At 33.0% G+C, this 27966-nt stretch overlaps 1 protein-coding gene across 1 annotated transcript in view; it reads left to right on the top strand.

Annotated features, from left to right (window-relative positions):
* Positions 1-26618, top strand: part of LOC127852633 (uncharacterized) — a 56592-nt gene extending 29974 nt beyond the window's left edge. Inside the window, exons 5-17 of the mRNA XM_052386586.1 lie at positions 8567-8748; positions 9218-9365; positions 9508-9615; positions 9987-10169; positions 16539-16637; positions 18108-19067; positions 21124-21275; positions 21940-22009; positions 22291-22419; positions 22918-23099; positions 23559-23706; positions 23823-23906; positions 24279-26618. Of these exons, the coding sequence (XP_052242546.1) occupies positions 8567-8748; positions 9218-9365; positions 9508-9615; positions 9987-10169; positions 16539-16637; positions 18108-19067; positions 21124-21275; positions 21940-22009; positions 22291-22419; positions 22918-23099; positions 23559-23706; positions 23823-23906; positions 24279-24463 (2630 nt within the window). The 3' untranslated portion in view covers positions 24464-26618. The remainder of the gene's footprint in view (positions 1-8566; positions 8749-9217; positions 9366-9507; positions 9616-9986; positions 10170-16538; positions 16638-18107; positions 19068-21123; positions 21276-21939; positions 22010-22290; positions 22420-22917; positions 23100-23558; positions 23707-23822; positions 23907-24278) is intronic.
* Positions 26619-27966: the final 1348 nt, after the last annotated feature.

Genomic DNA, 27966 nt, shown 5'->3' with positions numbered 1-27966 from the left:
TAAGTTTCTGTAGTGTGTCAGTATCGTGTTATAACTAGCACACTGACATAGTATTAAGAATAGCGCGTGCTGTTTGCACTCTTTGTCTTCAATAAACCTGAAGTAAACTTATCAATTTTAAGAACAATCTGCGCAGGTCTGAAATAGGATCCTACTTCTACATTAGACCAGTTACACGCAACAAGTATACTGTCATCCCATAGTTCAACCGCTCGGATCAGATATTGCTTCATGTGCGTTGTACAATCACAAAAGCGTATCTTATATACAAATGGACTTTAAAGCACTACACAATTTTAAAACAAGCATTTTTAAATATATTTTCCTTGTGTGATAAAGTTAACTGATAGTTTGAAGTTTTCTTAATAGAATAAGGACGTATAGGACTGGAAGAATGCACGCATTGTTTAAAACAATGTGCACTTGATTGCAAATAAACAGCAAAACTTCCACCGCATATGTTGTGTATATTCTTGGCTGGGTTTGCCTGTTAAATGAAGAATAATAAACTAGGTTAAACAGCTTGTGTTTCGATCGTTGGTACTTTCGAGATACTTAAACTGTAATTCATACTGCCAAGATGGAAGTTATTTCACGCACTCTATATTTAAAAACAGTTTGCAATACATTTATATATAGGTAAGTAGATGTGTTCACTGATGGCAGGCGTGTTAGTACAAACACATCGACCCCGGTTTGTGAAATATAAAGTTTAAATACAGAACGCTTTTCGCGCGGATGACGCGACATTTTACATGCAGCACACCTTTCGCGCGCTTTTTATAACGACAAATAATTTTACACGCAATACATGAGCAAGTAATATCGCGATCATTTAGAACTAACGTCTCATGTACATGATTTGATTTTACTGTTGTGAAGGTGTATGATTAATCAAGATGTAGGCTGTTTTCTGTCTTGGAAATACCTGTTTTCTATCAAGATATTGCACTGGTCCACGGACAAGTTTACACGGATTAGCGAATTGTCCAATGGTTAAATTACCCGTGTCGTACGAGTCGGGCATAGTAATTCCAAACTCCAGATAAACAATTGTGTAAACTATAAAAGACATAAACATGAAACTTCATGGGCGTACACATATCAATACGGACAAGTGCATGCACAAGAACCATAACCCGAAATATATTTTCTTTTTTGTGTGTATGATGTAACTTTTAAGGGCTATATAAATTTAATGGGTGTAATAAAATCAATGGGGATACGTGACATGCTTAAGAACCATAACCCTACACTTTCAAAAATAAGATGTATTGCCACTTGTTGTTTGTTATGATGCTAGTTTTTAGGGCAATATCTCCGAAACGATGCAATATTTCAACATGAAACTTGATGGATGATGATTAATCAATAAGGAGAATTACCTAGCAGTAAAACCCTACACTTTCTTAAATAGAAGTTATTGCCCTTTGTTGTGTTTGTATTATGTAACTTTTCTCAGATACGGTACACGATTTCAACATAAAATCGTGATATATATATATATATATATATATATATATATATATATATATATATATATATATATATATATATCAATGTGAAGAATTGCAATTCATAAAAACAGTTATCCTTCACTGAATTATTGTTTTCAGGTTTATACCGTATATCAAAGGATTTGCGCCTTGATTTACAAACCATAAAAGTAAGATTGCAAATTTAACTTTTTAGTTTATGTTCTCATACTTATTTATGCATGTATATTAGGTATATCTCTGCATTATATTTACTTTAAATATACATGTATATATAATTAGTTTGTATGTATTTGTGTAAAAATGTCAATTTATTTATCATATTAAAATTATTTTCGTTTATCTTTATCAAGCACAACCGAACAAATGAGTTCAATCATTAACATTTTAACTAAGGCTTGCGTACGAGAGTAAAGCAGTGAATCAAGACACAACCTTATTCAACTTACTGATTATAACTGCCATGTTCATACGAGTACATCAAATAAAGTCATTAAAAAGAGTGCAAGCTTTGTAAATGTATTTGTTAATTTGTTAATTGCACGTCGTGATGAAATTAACCTTCATTAATTAACTTCCTGTTAATAAGAAAATGCAATTGTCTCCATAAGTGTAGTTCTGTCGTTGCTATTAAGGAATCAATTAATATACTTAACACAAACCGTTGATGTAAAATAGAACAGATTTTTATCGAAACAGAACAAAGTGTAGACAATGCACTTGAATATGAACTATAAATGGTGACTACGTCAAGCAAGATAACGATTTGGATTACACTACACTCATAAAAACGACGCACTTTCGATTTACGTCTGAAATATGGTACTGCAGCCATATTTGTTTGATTGCGGATAATTTATGAGAAACATTCAAGCAATCGATCCTGTTAACGATTGTTATGAATATATATTGTGAACAGACATTTCAGATAAGTATATGTTGCTTTTGAACAGTTTATATATGTACATAGTCTAATTTATTTGTTTATTTCACTTACTTTCGATTTGCGTTTCTTTCAGTGACCGATAACTCATAGAGGATTTCGACATATTTACATAAGAGCACAGCGCCTACGGCAAAATGACAGAATACGTCAAAACAACTGATAATGGATTTACTATAACAGTGGTTAGACTCCCCAAGAAACTATCCGAAGTGGAAACTGGATTAGACATATCACATCTAGTGCCTTTATTCCCAGATAACTTTATGTACTTTATAAGAGATGGTGACCGTATGGAAGTGTATATTTTACCGGATGTCCCCGATATGATCAGGCAAATGAAAGAATGTGGACTCTTTAAGCAAAATGATATCTTTAAAAGTATTATGTATGATGAGCTGATCGTGTGGTGTGAATGCGGAGGTGAATATTTAACTGCACATAAATCAATCGATAATTCTCAAAAATTCGAACGGCTACATAAATACGTAAACAATTCCATACGCAGATACGTAAGCTATATGGAGTTGAAAGAATTGCGTGAAACGAAATACAAAGACAGTCCTGTCATCTCAGTAAAGAAGAAAGTAATAAATTTTTTAGAGGTATACCCATTTGACTCGTGTAGGTACGCATTCCCTAAATTAGATTATATAAAGAAAGAAACACTGAATGAACAGAAAGCTGAAATCGTTCCATCAGGTTCAACTTCATTAAACAAAACTGATACACCGAGGCAGGTATGCACAACGGCAGACCACTCCTTTCACTCTGGTGCGTGTTTCATTGATTCTGAAACTAACAATGTCGCGAGCCTTCATTCAGCGGAAACTAGTTCTATAGAAGCTGTTCAAGCTGCCCAATATGTTCATACTTCATCGCTTCCAGCGGTACGAACATATCCCAGGTATCCAAAATACTGCACAGAATCAAGTAGATTACAGACCTATTCAAGATGGCCGCACATGACCCCGACTTCTGAGGAATGTGTATTTGCTGGATTCTTTTATACAGGTAGTATGTATTGTGTATGAGAACTTATGCATATAAAAATCATTTATTGTTCGTGTTTCAGAAATATTTTAATTACAATAAATCCAACAAGGCCATGTACCTTTGTAATGTGCGATACATATATAATTGCATAATTTAATACAAAACGCTATACCCTTTTCATGTTCAGGCCAGCCAATTTTGACCACAGTTGAACAAAGTTTAACGAAATTTAAACCTTTTGGCCTTGTTGTTTCAGAGAAGATTTGTACAGCTATTTTAAAATATAAGTCTTGCTAAATCACCCCTGGGGCGCGGCTAGATTTGAGCCCCATAAATATGCTTTACTTAAGCTTTGTAGAGGGCTATTACACACCAGATAGTAAACCTTTAACCTGTGTAGTATCAAAGGATTTTTTTTTAAAGAAATACGCTGTCGTTAAAAAATCACGTCCTTCTACCCCGATTGAATGATTTGAAAGAACGGTATCTAATACCATTACTTGACGTTTCATACCAACTATTAAAGCTATGGAACTTGAACTTGCGCTTTCATAGAAGATTATTTAAGTGATTTACTTGATAAAAGTATATATCACGTGATCGCATGAGAAATGGCCTGTTTTAGTCCCAGAAACAAGATTTGTACAAACAATGTAGGGGACCATTATTTAACTTCTGACCAGTTTGGATTTATATATTTCTTAAGTTGTTTAATATTATTGTCTTTTAAAATCATTTTAACACTAGGCCGTGGCTAGTTTTTATCATATATCATTGACTCAAATCCTGTTTGTACGAAACCTCAATACGTTGATACATTCATAATATGAAAACAGGGGGAAACCTCAATATGTTGATACATTCATAATATGAAAACAAGGGGAAGCCTCAATATATTGATACATTCATAATACGAAAACAGGGGGAAACCTCGATATGTTGATACATTCATAATATGAAAACAGAGGGAAACCTCAATATGTTGATACATTCATAATATGAAAACAGGGGGAAACCTCAATATGTTGATACATTCATAATATGAAAACAGGGGGATGTGTAGTTTCCGGGAATCGTTGTTTGTTAATATTTACTACATCATGCGACAAATGAGACGTGGTGAGTTTTGAGCCAAGGTATTTTGCAAAAAGTTAGTTAATAACGACTGTACAATGTCACTAACCAAATATTAAAACCATAAACCTTAGTTTTTTGCGTGAATGATTAAACAAACTTATTAAATGACCTTTTTACGATGTTACTTACGAAATATAATAATCTGGTATTTGCGATTATAAAGAAGAAACTTTAAGAAGGTATTAACAATTTAAGTTTATATAAATTATGTGACCAATAGGGCATGGTTAGGTTTGACCCCAGCTGTATGATTAAACAGACTTAGTAGGTGTCCACAATACGATATTATTAAACTTAGTTAACCTTTGTGGTTTAAGAGAGGATTTCTAAAATTAACCAGTATATTAGTCTAAATTATTTGTTTTAACTGCCCATGTTTTAATCTTACGTGCAGGATTTTAATACGTATGCTAGATGCCTACTGAACAATGCTACACACCAACTATTAAATTTCTTAGCCATGTGATTTAAAAGAAATCATAATTTGAGTTATTAAGAAAACAAATATATATGAATCAAGTTACCCATGGTGCTTGACCACTTTTGACCGGAGGAGCATAAGTTGAATACAGTTCGCACGTGACAACTATAACATGTTACATACAAAATTTTGAATACCTGATCCTTATGGTGTATAAGAAGGAGAGTTATTAAGTTTAAAACGTTAGTCTGTTTTTACTTCTGGAGACCTACAAATGCATTGGGCCGGAACGGTTTAAATAACCCTGTTAGACGCCCACCCGGGGATTGTTCGGTAAACATTCGTTAAAATATGCATAGCGGTTTATGGGGAGATGTCGTTTAAATGAAATACTTTTGAATCGCGGTCGGTGCACGACGCTCGACTTAAGACTAACGAAGGTACATTAAAATTGGTCCCAAAAGCTTTATTGTACATACACAGATAAGCTAAAACAGCATGCGCGCTTATTTACCGCGCCGACTAGCACAGTTGGTAAAGCTGAATTACAAAACAGATGTATCGATTCGAAACCCGACCACTAAAGTTGTGCTGTGATTGATCATGTATCTATTTTGAGGGACATTTTCCCAATTCCTCTTAATGACGTAGAGCAATCGTCAGCTAATGACATAGGGGAACTGGTCAATGATGTGACTGAAATAAACTACTGTAAAGAGCAAAAGATAACATAAAAAAACACACATGATTACACCAACGCTCTGTTTATTTCGTATGACATGCATTTCAGGTGAAGCGGACCTTATCAGATGCTTTCACTGCGGGATAGGCCTAAAAGATTTCAGCCGTATGGATACACCCATGGTTGAACACATCAAACATGTAACGGCATGTCCCTATTTAGAAGCGATGTTTGGAGAAGACGGTCTTAAACAGCAACGGGTAAACAGATTGTTACGATATAAATGTTTAATACCCCGAAGGACCAGTATAAGGTATTTTAATTTCCAACGTGCTGTTCCAGTCTGCATCTTGGTACTAATACACGGTATATTGGTGCACCATAAAATCTCTTATTAGTTTATTTTATATCCGCTGACTAAGCTATGGCCATGCAGGATTTCAAATATGGGCTATTAAATTCCAGTGTAATGTTATAATGTACTTTTATGAATGTTTATAAATTGTTATTGTTGTAACTTGTATTAAGATGATGATTATGATGATGATGATGATGATGGCGATGATGATGATCATCACACGGTTTTGTATTTGTACAGTGCCTACCTCAAAGAATTTAACATAGTTTGGCACCAGGGTAGGTTTTTATTACTGTGCGCATGTCGAGGCTGTTATTTTCCAACCGATCATCAAGGAATTATTCTCACTGTGCGTCATAACGCCTGTATATGTTAGAATGTTATGGCGGACGTGGCCATCGTACATTAGTCCCTTGACGTGAAGGTGAAGCTTTTTGAAAGACGCGGCACTTAAACTTGGCATTAACTTGCATTTTCGGAGGTACACATTCCTCTATGCCAATAAACCATATGACAACATATGACAACATTTTTCAGACTTGTCTGTAGTAGGGTCGGACATTTTTGGGCTTTTTCTGATAGGAAAGCCGTTAATCGACTTGAATGTTTCATAAGGGGACAACGATCGTAAAGAATGCGAAAACATGTGCAGCTGAATACTCGTACTTCTATGTTTTCTTCACAAGAAGCATGGGTAAAAGTGCATAAGCGTCCCGAGAAACAGCATATTCCACCTTTCAATTTAATCTTTAAAAGATGTGAGGTCCAGTAGAGCTGTGAAAATGCCAGAGCGTGTCAAAAAACTCAAGGCCCTGCGCCCTTTTGATGCAAACGTGGTGTGATATTTCAAACAGGCGAATGTTAAAGCTTCTTATCGAAGTCGCAAAGGAATATCACATGTTGTATTTTGCTTTTGTGCAGTAATACGATTCGAGCTTGGTGTGTCTCTACATGTTAATTTATTTATGCCATCTTTATCCCTGAAAATTTTGTTCTTACATGCAATATCATGCACGAACACTTTGTGTTATTATACATGTTGGAATACGTGTAATATTGTGTAAGCATATTATGAACACACATTGATTGCAACATTTATTTTCTCAGTTTTGTACTGTTTTTTGTATAATACAATATTCAATACAAGCATAAAAAATTGTCACAATGTGTTATTATTATTTTTTTTAAGATCAACATTTTTTTAAAGATTTAATTCAAAACGACTTAAATGTTAATACTAGTTTATAATATTTAAGTAAAATGAGTCTGATAAAAAAGTGTAACTAACATATATGTAAAAGGCAAATGACCAATTAAAGGAAAAACGTAATCAGTCACGTCGGCAGTAATCAAATGTGCTCAGTAGAGTAGCTAGTATAAACCTTTTAAGAAAGGGATCACTAAAGAAGGTTTCTCATATAAATTGTATTTACCTCAGTAAAGCCCGGTTCTCATACAAACTGTAGACAACCACTGTTTTGGTAGTCAAATATAGAAGGGTTCAACTAAGCCTTTTGCTTACTTAACATATACATATACTGTTTCCAGGAGGAAATAAATAAAATGGATCCTGAATATGTTCGTCGAAGCCAGTATGAAGTCTTTTTAAGACGCGGAGCAACAAACTGTAAGGATAAAAACTTCAATATTGCTTAATAATACATTTACTTAACTTATATTTGAATCAACTGCGTGGTTATTTTAACTTAACTCAACAACCATAAGACTTGCATGTCGCATGCGATATGTTTCTATGGCACCACACTCGTTTCCAATTAATTGCGCAATTTTAAAGCTTATTTAAAATAAACAAAACACATCGGAAATAAATATTTATTAAATTATTAACCGACAATCCCCTTTCTTGTGTATAACCCGTTAATTTATTTAAATTAATTATTTTAATTCAGACAGCAACCAAAGCATCAGAAGTCCACAATTTACTACGTTGGAGTCCCGAATGAGGACATTCGAAAACGAAAACTTCTGTTGCTTTAAAACACCTTACCAACTGGCTGAAGCAGGTCTTTACTATACAGGTATCACCTTACTTATAATGTTTGTTATTTAAAACCGATGTAAAACAGACATGTATATGTGCAGCTCATAGATCCACGGGGTATATCGATAACGGTAATGGGTAGCTTTCAATATACTATTCATATATTTAATCTTTAAAATAGACAATTGCAAATTACACAGGAGACAAAATGATATAGTGTGATAAACATAAAACCTAGAACATGCTCAAGCCAATACGCATTTGTATCTATCATGTTTGAAACTCACGAGATAAATACACTTGACATATTAAACCAAATTTTAGACTGATAGCATTTGCACACTTAAGCGGTCAACACTTAAAAATGTTTTGAATTACAGCATTATGTCAAATTTCATAGAAGTCAATGCATTAAAGGGGCCTATACTTTTATAGATATTATGATTCATAATGTTCTATTATACAATGCTAAAATAATAAGAATTTTTAACCATAAGTTATTGAAAATGATTTCTTTAACTTTTACAAAAGGTGTTGGTGACGAGGTTCGGTGTTTTTCTTGTCATGGAGGACTGCAGAACTGGGAAGAACAAGACGACCCATGGGCAGAACACTGCAAATGGTTCCCGTCATGTGCATTCGCAAGGGAAATGAAAGGGGAATCATTCATTGAACGAATTCAACAGAATATGAATGCTTCAACTGCAATGCTGGTAATATATTAGTGAGAGATAGTATATAATATTGATTAACTAATCGAATACAATGCAATTATTGAATGTTCCTTTTCGATGTTAATTCATATTGTAATGTACCATGTTTATTTACTAATCATATCATTGAGTGTCATTAGCGTTCGAATGTGAAAAAACGTATTCATAGTAATATTGTAGTTTCGTGCAGATACATTTAAGGCTATGGCGCCGAGTATATAAATAACACACTACTTAAAAAATTCCTTGAAAATTGCGAATCAGTATACTGTATCCCATTTTTAACCCGTGTAATGTCACGTTGTAGTATACCGAATTATTCTTCCTGTAGTGTATATGTAATTTGTTTTTTGCTTTGATGAAAATTCAATTAAATGCAAACACGAATTTCTCGCTTGATAATGTATCTAGAACTTCAGTATTCAACTATTGTAATTACTGCATTTTTATTCATTTCATACCTGCATAGAATTCTGCCAGTTATACACAAAGAAGCCATCACAGCGACACTCAACAGCTTGATTTCAATCTCGATACACTGAGGACCACGTGCTTAGAGGATATGGGATTTAACATCGAGGCCTTTGATAATGCCGTTCATCGCCTGAGACGTAATGGTTTGTATAAAATACTTAATACTAAATACTGTACGTAAAACTGCATTATGTGTGTAACCGTGCAAACGTGTGACTGTATTAACTTGTAATAGAATAACAACATGTGTTAACATTATTTGTCTCTTTTGTAACCTGGTTTTAGGTAACACCTATCCTAACATTGAGGATATTGTAACTGAAATAGGCATACTTGAACAGGAAGACAAAGAAGCTACTTCCAAACAGGTTCAAGATGCTGCTTCCACAGACGGTATGTTTCGATTTGTTGTTTAAGCAACATGAAATTCTAAAATAAAATAATGTAATCAAAAATGATTTAATAGGTGTATTAAGTGTTCGTAATAATATATACAATTTGCCATTTTCCGTAAATAAATCACACATTTTAGGGTACGCAGAATATCCATCAAATTGATAATTGTGGACGCCCATTATTCTTAATTTGTTTATACACATACAAAGTCGTGTTCATGTCTTTAATACCATAGATTTATTCAATGCACATGTTTACATTAAACCGATTTGTTTTTCCTTTTATGAACATAATGTATATAATGTATAGAGTAAGTTTTTTAAAATATAGAAGTGCTTTTGTCCAACTACTTACATTTTTCGCCTCAGTGTATGAAGAAAATAAACGATTGAAGAGTACTCTGATATGCAAAAACTGTAAAGTCAACAATTCAAACGCCCTTTTTCTACCATGTGCCCATCACGTGATGTGTTTTGACTGTTCGCATGATGTCAAAAGATGTCCGCTCTGCAACAGAGGTGTCAATGATATTGTCAGGACCTACATAGGATAATTGTATGTATGTGGACTACTTATTATTGTTAGAAGTCATATTGCTGTTGCTTGTTGCTTGATTATCCATGATCACTATTTTGAAGTTTAATTGTCAACTACAAGTTTTATGTTTATGTTGTGCCAGGTTTTGTGAATGTGACAGAAAATTATATATATCTAAAATGATGAGAACATAATCATAATGCATTGTATATAGGTTACACTAGCTAAGTAAGTTATGTCGTTCATCATCATAAAGTATTTGAAATTGTTGAACGCTCTGTATTTATATCATACCATACCAAAACGAAACCACACATTGTATTATTTTTTTCTTTTTGTATTATAAAGGTTATCAAAACATAATACTTAAGACGATTTTATGTTTACAATAGTAAACACATGGCGGCCATTAAATGTAATTTTTATTTTATTACATTTTAAAATTTTGACTGCCAGATATATTTTTCAAAACTTGTCATACTTTTGTTATTCGGTCTATACACATATTTTGTAAAAATAACACAATTAAAAACATTTGATTTACTTTGTTTTTCAATGCTATAGGCTTTGCACTTACTTATTTAAAAAAAATGTTTCACATGTAGTTTTTTCACCATTTAACTTGTTTGTGTTTGCGTAGCTTTACGCATTTTTTAGCCATTTTCTTATATAAATGCCTATCTTATTTAAAAGCTATATAACAATTAGTATTTACACAATTTACGAACCATGATTGTATGTTAGATATTTTGCGTAACAAACGGTGTACGTTGACGTTAATATATTGGATTTTTTATATATATTTATGCAAACAATTTACCCATACATGAACATGCAAAACATATTGACATTGTCAATCAAGTTTGGTTGGATTTTCCTAGTTTTTAAATTGTGATTGTCGATATGTTTTAATGTTAACGTTTATGTAATGTAATTGTTATGTAAATTCATTTTTGAACGTTTTTGTGTTTTTATTGTTCTAGATGTATAATTCGTCAAACCATATAAATATTTTTGTTTTCGAAGGTATTTAACATCTTAACAAGTATTTCAACATATGTGTATAAAATGAATATGTATCGTTATAAACTATGTTATGTGATAAATTTATGTTTAGCAAACATAATACCATTTGCGCGAGTTATATATGTTATAAATATCAGCTTTGTATTCGCAAATTGATCTTTCACAGTCGTGACCATCGTTGCACACAATTGCCGATTTAAGGATGAACGTGGACATTTAAAACAATGTGAAAGAAATCTCACTTATTTTAAGTGAACATTTTGGACGGGTCTAGACTCAATTTAATCCTTTTCTTCGAATCTGTTCGTCTATTCATTTCCGTCTAAATATCAGTGACCGTAAAACGTTACCTAACCTATGTACGACGAACGTTACGTTTTCAACTTTGGATTTATTATAGATGGTAAGATTTCCTTCGTGTGGTATTAATGCCCAGTAATCTTCCCAATCAGTTCGTTATTCGAGGTCTATTGTTGTTTCTATCTGCATAGTACGCTTTAAAACTTTTCTAAAAAAACATGTGAAAAGTGCTTGCTATAGCTACAACACACGTTAAGGAATATTAAGTGTTTGATGAGTGTCTTACCATGTCTTTATTTTCTGTCTTTTAAAATGCATTTGATTTAGATTACTCCAGAAAATATTAAATTGGTGTAATTATAATTTTAAATTTAAATGAACTTACTTGAATATACACATATTCGACAAGCGAAACATGATTGACATTTTAGATCAGGCATACCGATGTCTTTCTAAGAGTCACAACCATGATCTATAATTGGTACTTCATGATGCGATCGTCATTTAAGACGTAAATTCGCTTAAACTTGTAAATACTTTATTCATGCTTGTCTCATAATTGTTTAATAATGTAACTTCGTTAAGCAGCACACCTTTCACAAATATATACAAATTCATAAATAGAAGGAACGAACATAATCGTGTATTTCCATGTAGTGTATATTGAATGCTTATGTACTCTTGTATTAGTTTAAATAGATTTGATCTGCACAACATATGGTTAGTATTTTTCGGCAGTGCTCGTTGGTTTGCCTGGTCATGGTCATGTCTTTTATAATAAAGAAACTACTCAGAAGTTGTATAGTATTCGTTCGCGTTTGCTGATTAGCTATACATTATATAATGTGTCATAGAAAGAGATCTACACACTAGTCCTGGGATTTCCATACTGTCAATATTCATGGCATATAATCGAATAATAGTATGTAATGTAAACGTTCTCATGAAGTTATGGTTTCAGCCTGAAATGCATGACGATGATTAGAGGTTTATTCTATATAATGCTACTCTCTCAATCTTGTCAACAAGTAGGAATTTAGTACATGTTTGGATATATTTTATCTCATCCTTCTCCCAAACAGTTGTTGCTCTGGTACTTATTAAACCAATTGAATGGTACTTAAATCTAATTAAAATTTCATTTAAGGACTTTTAATTTGAATTCCATTGTCATGAAGTTAATCTTAATTTACAAGCTTGTGCTAGGGATTAATTCTGGACTAAGAGTGAGGTTGAATGCGCCATTCCACCGTTTTTAACCCATTAAATTTTGAATTGACATTTCCAAACCTCATCACACTAGAAATATAATGAGGAGCTATTTCGCCAGACTGAACATTCGTGTAACAATAAACATTTTAGGACTGTATACCGTCATTCCATGCGATTTCCTGACAATTGTTTTAATTCGGTGGGCTAGTACGGTACATTCTCGCTTAACCTTTACGCACGGAATTTTGAAAGGCAGTTGTCTAAGTAAATTGAACATGATAGTCAATGGACTTAACGCTAAGCCGTAAATTGTATGATGACAGTATTGTTATTTATTTACGAAGCACTTTCTAGTACATTTCGGTAGATGATATTGCTTAATTAGTTCATATAAAGTTTTCTAGATTTATTCCGCGTTAATGAACGAATGATCTTAATGATTTGAGCACGATTCTCGACTCGTTTTGACTGCTCTCGGGTTTGAAAAAACACTATCGATATAGTTGTCAAGACTTGAGCTGTCAATGCGAAAACAGTCTCTTGGTAGTTAATGTACATTCCATAAATTTCTGCTGCATGCTAAAAGCGTTCTTGATATGTCCTCCACGTTTCAGTTACCTGCAAGTGTCATTCAAACGCTTATACATCTTAAAAAGAAAAGTTCTGTTAGAATACAAACATGTTAAATTAAAAGACTGAATTTTCGTCCCGAATAAGGCACGAATTTCATTTTCTAGGCCGGTCCAAATGGGTACATGTGATACTGTGTTTTATAAAGGCTGCAATACGGTTCGAAAGACGTGTAAAAAGTAACTGACTCTCTATGCAAAGATCGAAATATAATGTTTTGAATGGTGCGAACATATTTTCAAGTGTATCAAACGATTGCAATCGTTCGTGATTCTGGTTTTGTTTCCAGTTGGATGAAACATCGAATCAACTCAAGTGCACTTTTAAATTAACTGTCAGTATCGCTTTATAACTATCACAACGATACTGTTTTAATAATGGCATGTGTTGTTTAAACTCATTTTCTTTCATAAACCTAGCGAAAACAGATCAACTTCAAGCACAGTCTGCGCAGTTCAGACATATAATCATTCTTGTACCTTAACCCAATTACATGCAGCAATACCCTCAACCTATAGTTCAATCGCTCGTTGAATATATTGATAAATGAGCGTCGTTAATCTTAAAAGCATACTCAATGATAAATTGTTAAACCTGAGTTATTTTGAGCTATATTTTCCTTGTAAGATATATACCTGGCTTGATTTGCGCTTTATTTCAAGAGTAGATAATGGAAAATAACAAATACCGAGCACAGTTTTCAAGCAAAATTTTATATGGATGACAAACAAACGAATTATACACAGAGACATTTAAAATTGAAAGTACTTAAAACAGTGATGCTAAAAATAAAATAAAGTTAATGGTAGCAGAGCCTTTTATTCGTGATGATCCTGATGTATCACAAGACGACAGGACAGTAGCCTGTTTATTATATATATTTGCTTCGATTTTGCAAGTTAAGGGGAATGAATATGTTGTATGACGTCTGTATATCATGCCGTCATGAACGCATACAATTATTATTCAAAATATAATATTTGTTTCTAAAAAGAAAAAACATCATCAGGTATAAGATTGTTTGTGATGTTTTATCTGATGTATTGCTACTAAAATTGATGGCTACATACTTGAATCCGAGTAATATTAAAACCTTCAAACATTAACTGATAAAACAAGCTACTGACCTAGTAAAAATATTATAAACGGCACCCTTTTATCTGGTCAAACTCAGCAAATTGTATGATAAATGATTTTAAGATCGAGACATATTTCATATCCGATTTATAAAGTACTATGCGATATAAAGTTTGCAAATGCGTTCAATTAAAATTAGTATGCATTTATAACACTGATCAAAAGCCATGTACGCTATGCATATACATAATTAACTAGGTCAATCAAATTGAGTTTCGATCGTAGAGAGATACTTATAATGTGATTCCTATTGTTATAAAACGGAAGTTGGTGCACGCGCTCTTTATGTGATAACTGCTCGCAAATACACATGTACTTTTTGTAATGTATTTAACAAATTATGTTCATCATACACTCAACAAATGCTTCTTATCAAACTGTCAGCTACTGCCCGAACTGTCAAGTTGTATGATGAACACAAGTTGTCAAATACATTACACAAAGTACGCACATATGCAACACATATAAAGTCGAGGTAATGTGACACTCGTTTGATGAATAACAGTACTTCCTATATTTTACAATAAAAGCATCGAACACTGTTAATGTTCATGCATTGAAAATACATGATGTGTCATCTAACGAGATTTGTTGAAATTATATTGGTAGTTTTTTAGAGTTTGTTTTAAATAAATAAGCAAAACAGTTTATCGCATATTTGACAGAATTTATATATCCTTTTATCAATATTGAGAAAACGGTATTGACCCATGAAACCGTTTTCCTGACCCGTTATTCATGTTAGCGAATTTTAAAAATATTAAGAAAATAACGATTCTGGTGAAAAATATCGCGAGGCTGTGTTTATACGCCAGGTCCTGAAATAATGCGTCTTTATGTGCGAAATGACCTTATAAACTTTGAAATACACTCATTTTATACTAACGCGTTTAGTTAGTGCTTGGATCGTTTTGTAGTTAAATTGCTGTCGTGCTGTACAATTTATTAAGACTTATGTTAATGATTGCATCGAGAATTCCTGTTCAAAGCTTTGGACCGAAACATAGGTTATCCGAGATTGCGTGTTACCAATAATCTTTCTCCTGCAGTTGCATAGTACGAAAAAATGTATCGATATTACTTTCAACGCAGGTCAATAATTACCACAGACAGATTTTTCAATAGAATGAAGAATTTAAAGGGGAGTTTAATAGTAATGATAATAATACAATTAAATACAGGACAACTGTACAGGAAACACATGCTACAGCAGTTTATGCTAATAACACATATATTAAAAAGTAAAATATTATATGCATAGGTTTCTTTCAGAAATTCCCTCATACTTTTTTTCACAACGTACTAATTATTCAATTGTTCCATTTAAACAAAGTACGTGCTACGGAGAATAACTTTTAATACTTGAGTGTGTCGTTCTTAGCCGCTTCAAACCCATTTTAAAATACTGATTAGTTGTATGTGTCGGTAATTATGCACATGCTCGTTTGCATTAAGTATATTCAAACAAACCGTCCTCCGTTGGGTCCTTCGTCAGCATGTGTCGGGAGCTGTTTGCATGTGATAGAACGAAATTTATTATAAATGTTAATTATCGTCTCTGCGAGTCGCCCATGATGCGACTGTGTGTGTTGAGCCTGGCCGACCGACTCACCCACCCATTGGGAAGCTGCGCTATGCGAGAGGCGATCGATTCTCCGCTGCGCGAGCTTCCTCGTTCGTTCGACTGGTCGCAACTAGGCTTCGGTTGAAAGACCGCGTTGAGCTTGCAGGATACGTCAAGGCTCTTCATTTCGAAGGCACGAAAGCCGTGTTAGACTGAGAGTCTGGGGGCCGACTAGCTCTAGCCCCGATCGCATTTCCCGCTTGCCAGTTGTGTATGCGACCACGACTACTGTGAGCCGCTTAGGCGGTCGAACGTCTTGCCTTTGTCAAGTGGTTCCTCCGGCTTGACACCCCCGCTTGGAAGGTAATGGACTGGCTTGTACTGTACAAGCGCCTGATGTGATTGTTCTCGCGATTGTCCGCGACGATCAGCTACTTCCCGTTGGACTAGGCACGTAGAACGATAATATGTTTTATATTTTCTCCCATTTATATAGGAATGCTTTTGTCTCCAGCGGTTACGAACCATACGGGGCTCTACCCGCTCATTAGGACTGTCGCCCTTGACGATACACAGAAATCGCAGTCATCGAAAGATTCCCGGCCGAAAGCAGGTATTCTGAAGCTACCGTTGAGACTAAAATACATGTACACTTTCTGGAGTACCAACTGCAACTTACCAAAATTAAAATCATACAAGACATTAAATTTATTGTGTTCCCAGTAAGCCTACTTGCCTTCATGGCAACAATAAACGAAATTAGTTTATTCGGTGATTATCAAACAAAGGGAACGTACTCAGTTTATTCAGTTTAGTTTTTCTCATTCTTCCAAACAGTAATGTATTCAACGTACGGAAAAAAAACGTGCGCCACCTGCGGGCATTATTACATAACTTGCACTTTGCTTTCTGTCTGTTGCTAACTGCCGTTGTAAATGACGCTTAGCGGCAAGACCGATTGTCACTGGTTTCAGAGTCCAGTTGAATCACGTTTCTTATAATTTAAATGTACACATTAATGACAGTGAAAATATTCGTTATTCAATCATGAATTAGGAATCGTGAACAAACAAACAGTGTATAGTAACGAAGCATGTTGCAACAATCGTCAAGTATAAAAGAATAGACAACACGCATGTTGAAATTGCCATGAATCATATTAGAATGAACATCGGTCAAAATGCAACTATTCACCATAATTCATGTAATTTTTACCTCAATTCATTATATATTTTAGTTCATGTTGACACACTTTTTTTTATTTAAGTATGCATGTTTGTTAGATTTATTTAAGCAATATATTTACTTTATATTAACAATTAGTATATATGTATTTGTGTGAAACGTTTACATGTGTTTATCATACTTGAAATGATTAGTTTTTTTACCTACGTCAAACACCACCGAAAAAAGAGTAGTTCAATCATTTTAAGTGTTCAATAAGGTTTAAGTATTAGAATATATATTTTGGTTGACATACTGGTTATGACAAATGACATCAGTAGATAGAGACAAAGCCTAACCTAACAGATGATTTTAAATTCCATATTCATAGAAGTAAATAAAATAAAGCCATGGATATAAATGAAGAGGGCACGCTTGGTAAATATTGTTTTCTTGTTATTGCTTAGTGTATGTCTTCGTGTTAACCTTCATTGTGTTAATTAGTAAAATAAGTTTTTAACATATGTTCTGTTCTGAATTTGCTATAAATAAATACATAAACTTGCTTAACACAAATATATAATATTAAATAAAACGACAACTAGAAGTAAACCACAACTGTTTGATCGAAACGGTACAGACAGTAGACGATAAACTCGATTATAAACTACTTTGCACTGGCATTAGGACTTCACGTAAGATAACGAGTTGGAGTGTATCCATTAGTCTACAATCATAAAACGACGCACTTTCGATTTACATCTGAAATATTGTGATGTATCCATATTTGTTTTGTTACGGATAATGCATGTGCAACATTAAAAATCGATCTTAGAACCGTTTGTAGTGAATAAAGATATACTGTGAATAGAAATGTCAGATTTGAATATGTTGTTATTTCATATTTGATATCTTTACTTAAATGGTTTTGTTTTCTTCACTCACTTTCGATTTGCACTTCGTTCAGTGACCGTTTTACATAAGAGCACAACGACTTTGGTAAAAATGACAGAATATCTTAAAACTGATAATGGATTTACTATTACAGTGGTAAGACTTCAATTATCCACAGTGGAACCTCGGTTTGCCATATTACGTCTAGCGGCTTTATTCGCAGATAGCTTCATGTACGTTAGAAGTGATGGCTGCCATATGGAAGTGTATTTATTACCGGATGTCCCTGATATGGTCAGTCAAATGAAGGAAAACGGACTTTTGAAGCGAAACGATATCTTCACAAGTACGATGTCAAAAGAGCTGGTCGTATGTGGTGAATACGAAGGCAAATACATAACTGCACATAAATCAATCGATAATTCTAAAAAATTCGAACGGCTCTATAAATACGTAAACAATTGCAAACACAGATACGTAAGCTATATGGAGTTGGAAGAACTGCATGAAACGAAATACAAAGAAAGTCCTGTCATCTCAGTTAAGACGAAAGTACTAGTAATACAAAATGTAGAGGTATACCCATTGGACTCCTCTAGATACGCCTTCAATACAAATGGAAATATAAATCAAGAAACACTGAATGCACAGAAAGCCGCAATAGTACCATCATTTTCGAGTTCATTAAACAGGACTGATACAACCATGCAGTTATGTCCTTCACCAGGCACCTTCTCAAACTCTGGCGCGTGTTCCAGGGTTCCTTCAGATAACCACATTGCGAGCCTTCAGTCAGCACAAATTTGTTCAAACGAATCCGTTCCTTCTGTCCAATCTCTACACACGTCATCGCTTCCATGGGAACGAAAAAAAGCCAGGTATCCAAAATACAGCACAGAACAAAGTAGGTTTCAAACATATACGAGATGGCCACACACAGACCCTTCTGCTGAAGAATGTGTATTTGCTGGTTTCTTTTACACAGGTAGGATATTCGTACAAAATTTATGATTATACATTAATAGATATTAATAATATTTTTATCGTAAGGGGACCAAAAGGACTCTAGGTTGTCCACATGTGTAAGGTAGCGAACCCAGGGACATGATTTTAACAATCGTTGTAAATGACCACAGTAAACACATTTGAACATATTTAATATATGGTTACTATATTAGTGTACATGCCACATATAACAACCCTTGGCCTTGTTGTTGCAGAGAAAATGTATAAAGCTATTTGACAATATAAATATATTAACCCCCCCTGAGTGAGGCTAGTTTTAACCCACAGACGCACGCATTGAACACACTTTGTAGATGACTATAACAATATATAACACACCACATATTTATACGTTCACCTTTGCTGGTTCATTGCTTTTTTAAAAAGATGCAATATGCAAGTCGTTCGTTATGAAGCGCATCACAAAATTTTAACCACACAGTTATCGAACAAAGGTTTCAAAGAAGACTATAAAGTGATTTTCTATTAAAAGTATAACTTAATCATGCGAGTGCTAGCCATGGCCGTAATTGATCCCAAGGACATAGTTTGTACAAAATGTGAAATGTAAACACCACGTTATCAACCTTAGACCACTGTGGATTCGGAGGAGATTTATTATAGTTGTTTAATAGCATAGTGTTTATTAATCTGGTAAAACCAGGCCGAGTTCAGTTTTGATTACATAGCATTTATAAAAACACACTGTGTATAGGACCTCTATCTATTGTTATATCAAACATATGGTACTTGTGGTTTCCAGGATTGATTGTTGTAATAAGTTACTAAATAAATCATCGCCAGGCTTGATTCAAGGGACATGATTTGAACTTCTATACAATTTTACTCACCAAATATGAAACCCCTGACCCTTAAAGTTTAAAGCATATTGTTTTAAAGGTATTTACTTTAAGTCATGATATGAAACCTGGTGCGTTGTAATTTTTTACTCTCCGTGTATTGTTTGAGTAAATTTAGTAAAGGAGCTATTTACGATGTAACTCACGAAATACAATCCTCTGACGATTGCGTTTATAAGAATATTTGACAATGTATTTACAATTTACGTCCATATTAATCATATGGCCGATAAGGCATGATCAGTTTTGACCCCAAGGGTGTGATGAATAAAATATAAGTCCATGAAACGATATTACACAATATTTCACCTCTGACCTTAGTTGTGAAAGATGATAATATTTCTTAAATCAAATACTAAATAGTATATATAAATAATTTGAACGTTTAGACATATCCTGTTGTTTTCCCCAGGGGCTTTATATAAATACACTCAAACGAGGACTAAAATTCAATACTATACACCAAATATTTAACATCTTACCATCGAGTTTAAAGAAAAGTCATTATTTTAGTTATTTACACGAAAATTCTATATTAAAGATATGATCCATGGTGTATGCCCATTTTTTACCACAGGGTTATGGTTTTAAATATACTTATTATATGGCAAATATAACATATGACAAACACAATGTTAAATCCTTTACCATTACGGTTTCAGAAAAGGTTTTTAGAGTTTTAATTATTAGTGCGTATGATTATCTCTGATAATCTACATATCTTTTGGCCCGGAACGATTTGAGCCACCCTGCCAGAGGGTCATCCGCGTATACTTCATTAAAATCTGTATTGCGGTTCAGGAGGAGATGTCGTTTCAATAAAATACTTATGGTTCATGAGCGAAACACGACGCACGACGAATGAATAACGGAGGACACTTTGTACATTGCACAGATGAACTAAAAATAATATGCGTTAATTTCCTAGCCTATAAGCACAGTTGCTAAGGCGCAGGATAACAAATAAGGGGTCGCTGGTTCAAAACCCAAGCCGACCACGTCACGTGTACTTCCCAGTCCTTTTATTCAAGTAGGGAAATCATCAGGTACTGGCAAAGATTAACTTTTCGTCTAGATATGACGGAAATATACTGCTGTGAAGAGCAAAACATACAACACATAATTCAACAATTATTTCATCATATCTTCATGGTTTTCGTAAAACATATATTCCAGGTGACATGGACCTTATCAGATGCTTCCAATGCGGGATAGGCCTAAAAGATTTCAGCCCTATGGATAACCCCCTTGATGAACACGTTAAACATACTGTCACCTGTTCCTATCTGGAAGATATCTTGGGAGTAGACGGTCTCAAACTGCAACGGGTAAACGTATTTTTTAGATATGAATATTCAGTTCCCTTAAAGGCCTACTTAACGCAATGTTAATCCACAACCCACGTGGTATATGAATCCGCTTATACAATCGAGACTGAACAAACAAATGTTACAGTGTGTATAATTTGTGCGTTACTTTTATTGTAGATCGACTTCTCAAAAAAGATTTAACATGAAAAGACCTTAATTTTGAAATAAGTATATTCTATTCAAGTAACAGGGTTATGTTATATGTCTTTATTTTTTTATGGAACTGCAGTTAATACAAAAAAATCCTTTGATAAAAATAAGGCGTACATTTTGGTTTGTATTGGTGAATGATAACCAGTTATATCAGTGAGAGCAAAGATTGCGAATGCCCTTTTCTGCGAAGTTTTCAATAAACGAAAACTGTCACTTTGGCAGTAATCCAATGTGATCAGTTGAGTAGCAGGTATTCAGATAAAAGGAATGGAATCACTAAAGCAGGTTTCTCACACACACTTGTGTTAAAAGTAGAAGGGCAAACTAGGCCTTTTACATGACCCTTGCATCAAAAACTAGATATATCATTACTATATATGTCAATATATGATATATATTGTAAATAATACATGCTGAGATATGTATTACAAGTATGCTATGATTTATCATATGCGTATAATGTTTTCAGGCTGAAAAAAATGGCATGGATCCAGAAAATGTTCGTCGACGCCAGTATGAAGAATTGTTACGCAATCGAGGTAAAAACTATATGGATGAAAACTTAAATTTTGCTTTACAGTTACATTTACTTAACTAATGAATGACTTAACGACGCGGTTGTTCTAACTGCATTCAATTACTAACAATTTTTACTTATTTCATTTTGACAGTTTCTATTGCATTTCCCACGTTCACAATTAATCGAGCCATTGTATAGATTATTTAAAAATCACTTGAATACTCAGGCATAAATATTTGATTAACATTGACCGTAATTGTTTATGGGATTTTTTTAACAAGAACAATGATTCTAATTTAGACGGAAATCAACTCATCAAATCCCCACAATTCAGTACGCATGAGTCCCGGATGATAACCTTTGCAAACGAAAACTTCTGTTGTATAAAAACTCCGGAGCAACTGGCTGAAGCAGGTCTATACTATACAGGTATTCCTCTAATTATAATATGTCTTACTTAATACCGTGTATACACAGATGACGTAGTCATGCAACTCTTAGATCCACATGGAAAATAATTAACTGCAATGGGTAGTTTTAGTATTGTATTCATACACTCATTGTTCAAAATAGAATATTGCAAATTACAAAACGTAAGGATATAATATGAAAAAGTGTGAACACACAAAAGCTTTCATCATGCTCTAACCACTATGCGTTTTAAATTAACAGACTTGAAATTATAAAAATATATACACTTAACTCTTTTACCCCTATTTGAGACTTAGAACATGTACATACTAAAACCGTAACACATTTTATTTTTATGTCCGTATTATGACAACGTTCACAGAAGCGAACGCATTAATAGCTTTTTGCACGCTTATAAATATCATGGTTGACAATGTTATAATCGACAATCAAGGCAGAATAATTCTTATTTCAAACCATAATTATTGAAAATTATTTATATAATTTTTACGAAAGGTGTTGGTGATGAAGTGCGGTGTTTTTCTTGCAACGGAGGACTGCGAAACTGGGAAGAAAATGACGACCCATGGACAGAACATTGCAAATGGTTTCCCTCATGTGGATTTGCAAGGAAAATTAAAGGGAAAGCATTCATTGAAAGAATTCAGCGCAATATGAATTCCACATCTGAAATGCGGGTAATATATTAGTTTATGCAAGTATTTATTAGGTACTGATTCCTTTCAATTAACATATTGAGGGTTCGTTTAGGATGTATACAACTATTTTAACTTTTTAACGTAGCATTTATATTGACTTATCCACTGAGTTATATCAGCGTTCGAATGATAACGCATATGTACGCGGTGTAAAAAAAACTAAGGAACATTTAAGATTATTACTCCGAATATTTAAATAACACAAGGCGTTGAAATATTCATGGAAAATTGGGAATCGGTGAACTGTAAAGCATTTTACCTGTTGTAATGTCGCATATTTGTATGCCTATTTTTTTCCTTAAGTGTTAAGGTGTAGGATATTTGCTTTGAAGAAAATAAGTTGAAATTGGAACCAGAGTTGCTCTCATGATAATGCTCCCGAAGTTTCAATGCCCCTATATTGTATTGCAGTATTGTATTAATTTTATATCGGTATAGGATGCTGCCATTAATGCACAAGGAAGCCTTCATCGCGACCTTCAACAGCTTGATTTTAATCTCGATACACTAAGAACCACGTGCTTAGAGGACATGGGATTTGGCATCGAAGCCTTTGACAATGCTCTGTATCGCCTGAGACTGAAAGGTGTGTATACATTAATTTTATTACTTGAAATGGGAAGTAAAGTCATGACTGCATAAACTTAAAATAAATAACTAAATGTGTATACATATTTTGTCTCTTTGGTCACATTGTTTTAGGCAACCCCTTTCCTAACATTGAGGATATTGTGAATGAAATAGACAAAACTGAAAAGGAGCGTCCAGAAGCAGCTTCAATGGAATGTAAGTATCAATTTGTTATTTCAGAAGCCTGAAAATAAAAACAAAACGTTCCCATTCGCAAACAAAATGTAATTTAATAAGTGTCTGTAGTGTCCATGATCATATAGACAATTGATCTGTTGCCGTTTATATCACTATGGGATGGTTACCAGAATTTCTCTCCGATTGATAATAATGGACGTCAATCATTCTTATTTTGTTTGCAAATATGAGACACGTTCCTGTCGTTAATTCAATAGATTTCTTCAAATGTGCATTTCGTTATGAAATATATGTGTTTTTCTTTTACGAACGTGTTTATTCAATTTATATAGTAAGATTTTCAAGTGTAATATTGCATTTCTTCCATCTAATTACATTTTTTTGAAACAGCTTTCGAAGAAAATATGCGTTTGAAGACTATGCTGATTTGCCAAAAATGCAAAGTAAACAATTCAAACGCGCTTTTTCTACCATGCGCCCACCACTTGATGTGTATGGAATGTGCACATAATGTAAGGAAGTGTCCACTCTGCAACAGAGGAGTCAATGATATTGTCAGGACCTACATGGGATAAATTTGTGGATGTGGACTACTTTGTATTGTAAAACGTTATATAGCTGTTACCAAATCATGCATGAATCGATTTGAAGTTTAATCGTAAACTTCTAATAAGAGGTTTATATTTTTGCCGGTTTGTAAATAAATCTGTTGCTCTATAGGTGATTATGTGTAAACTTGCTATATATATATATATATATATATATATATATATATATATATATATATATATATATATATATATATATATATATATATCAATATAAATGAAATAGATAATATGCAACAAAAGTGCTGTAATTTTAATTATGATATGCGTATTTGTAATTGGTGAAATCTCTGTACTTATAACAAACAATACCGAAAAGAAACTACACAATGTACTCTTCATATGTGTTAGTACATCTTTTGTATTGATCTAGAAAATTATCCAAAAATAATAATCAAGACGTATATCTGTATAAAATCTTATACTCTTTAAACCTAAAAGCCACTTAATGTAACTTAATTAATTACATTGAAAAAATCGTCATCTTGTATATATTCATTAAAAGTGTCATACTTTGTTTCGTTCTATACATATGTTTTGTAACAATAACAAAAACAAACATTATATGACTTCGTTTTTCAATTGCGGTGGGATTTGCAATTTTACTTATTTATAAAAATGTGCACATGCTTTTTCCCATTTAACATTTTTAGATATATTGCGTAACAAACGGTTAAAATTTAACGTAAATATACCGAGCAAAGTAATTAAATATTTATAGCGACAATTTTCCCATAAATACAAATACAATTTACTTTGTCAATCAAATTTGATTAGATTTTCAATGATATATATTTTTATGAATTTTAACATGATTTTCAATATTAGATTAAAAAAAAATGTTTTAGATACATGTATGTAATTTCACACTTAACGTTTTTGAATTTGAATGTACCTAGTTCATAATTTATCCAACAATTTATATGTATGAATGTGTATTTGTAAATGTTACTATTTTAACAAGTGTCTAAACAAGGTTACTATAAGGTGATTATTTTACATTGTAAACCGTGTCATTTGATATATGTATGTTTAACAAAGTTATTAATTCTTAAAAGAGCTATACATTTCATAAGTTTTAAGATTCAATTTTCACATTTAACTTTTACCATCGTAAGCATAGTTGCAAACAATTGTCTTCTTTAAGATTAACATGGACCACTAAATAAACGAAAATGCAAAATAATTAAAAAAAAAAACAACGTTAACCTTACTGGTAATGATATAAGCGTTTATTACGAGGAATATGATTACGTGTGTACCTTCCACTTTGAATTCTCAAAGGTTTGGCAGCAGCCCTTAGTTTAACAAGATATGATTATAAACGTTTTGGCTGTAAATCTAAGTATGTTTCATATTCAAGAGTTGTTTTGAATATCCTATACATATCTAAAACATAACTATTATTCACAGCACCAAACCATTCTTTTTTAATGTATTTATAATTCTATAACTGAATTCGCATGAATAATTCATTAATTTTTGCATGTTTGAACATATATGAACATCCATAATCATGTAACATATTTTAAACATTCGATACCCAATTTTTATAACATTTTTCACAATCATGTTTCACTTGAGTATACACCGTTTGTAAGATATTATTTTACTATTAACAACTTGAAGCAAATATTTAACAATACGAACATATCTATTTACATGCAGTGGAACTCTACCTAATTCACCATATTCCGTCGCATCACATGTGTTGCTTTTAACATTTATAATAACAACCTTTTGCAAAGTTTTTAATGAATGCGTGCGCTATATTCTAATTTATTAAAGCCCTATATATCTGATGCATAATTTAAAATAGAGCCAACAAAATAGTACAGGTTTTACGTTCGATATGGTACTGGTTGCATTTACAGATCAAAATAAACATAGCCTTAAGAGATTTTCCGACTAACTGCTCCTGGTTTAATATAAAACTACCAGAATAATAAATAACGGTCCCAGTTTTAAAACCATAGACGACTAATATCGTTTTCCCAGTATACCTCGATATCTCATCTTGGCGAATTCTACCTCTTTTGCGAAAATCCATTATTTTTGTTTTGATATAATTAACAGTATGCCTCCATGAGATACAATAAAAGTACAGATTGTCTAAATGAGATTGTATTTTCTATGGTGATTTACCCTAAATGGCCAAATCGTCTGCAAATTACAGTAAAATCATAATGATATCATCCATATTTATATTAGAATGAATGTTGTGTTGTAAACGAAAGTTGCAAATCCTCAACAAACAATAAAATAAGAATAGGAGACATTACCAACCCTTGTCGTAAACAAACGGCGTAGCTACAGTATTCAGAGTATGTGCTTTTATACATGATTTCACATTTTCATACATATTTTTATTATTCGTCATATTTTGCCTTGTATACCGGATTCGTACATTTTTAGCCAGATTGCATTGCGATATATACTATCAAAACATTTAAGCATATCAACGTAAACAACATTCAGACGCTTTTTTTCATTAAAAAATGGTGTACAACTGGCACCAAAATATATATGGCATCAAAGGTTGAAGATCCTTTCCTAAATCGGAATTTTGCTTTCGGAATTTTAGCATTATTTTCGCAAAATGATTCCATGCGCTTGTTTTAAAATAGTAGTAAATAGCTTAGAAAAACTCATTTTACGAATAGCGGTTGGAGGTAGTCTTGTCTATAGAGGTATATTTTCTAGATAAAATCATTATTATATTTAAATGTTCAAAGGAAAAAGTAAAGTTTTCTTATAAATATAAATTTGTCACTATTTAAATAAATTATTGTTTTTTTATTGTAGAAATTCCTGAATTAAATATAATTATATGTATCTCCGAAAGCGTTTTGCTCATGGTTATACTCACTAGTCATGTAAACATGCATGCTTCGTACTATTATAATGATAAAATGCACCAAAGCACCAGATTCAACACACATTGCAACATTAATTACAGACCAGATATAAATTCACATGTATTTGTAAAATTATCAAACAACAATCTATGTATTGGGCGTAGATGTGATGTCAGTGAAAGTCTTGTCCACTTGTAACAGCTATATACTTCGATAACAGAAACATATTACTTGATTAGGTTCTGAAAAGGCTTCATATCAAATACTATGGTAACAGTTTAAACTAGATTGCTCGCGTACAATTTTACCTTCAAAAATAGTGTAATTACTTAGCACAGCTTTTTTATGATAGCAAATGACTGGGTTTCTTTAGCAAATAATGTTTTAAATATGTCACAAATAACTTTAAGCTGTACAGAGCGAGGTCTTGTAGTTTTAAATGAACGCCTCTTTTAATAAAATCTTAGATAAAAATGGTTTCATGATATGGAACATCAAACTGTATGCGTAGTTATGTTCAGGAAACTCATTTAAATTAAACCTCATTCGATTTACATTCACAGCTACTTAATATTTTTTCTTATAATTAAAGAGACATTTTCACAGATTTTG

Source organism: Dreissena polymorpha, chromosome 12, assembly GCF_020536995.1.
Source record: "Dreissena polymorpha isolate Duluth1 chromosome 12, UMN_Dpol_1.0, whole genome shotgun sequence".
NCBI lineage: Eukaryota > Metazoa > Mollusca > Bivalvia > Myida > Dreissenidae > Dreissena > Dreissena polymorpha.
The sequence above is the reverse complement of the archived record's forward strand: the minus strand, read 5'-3'. Positions and strand labels throughout refer to the sequence as shown.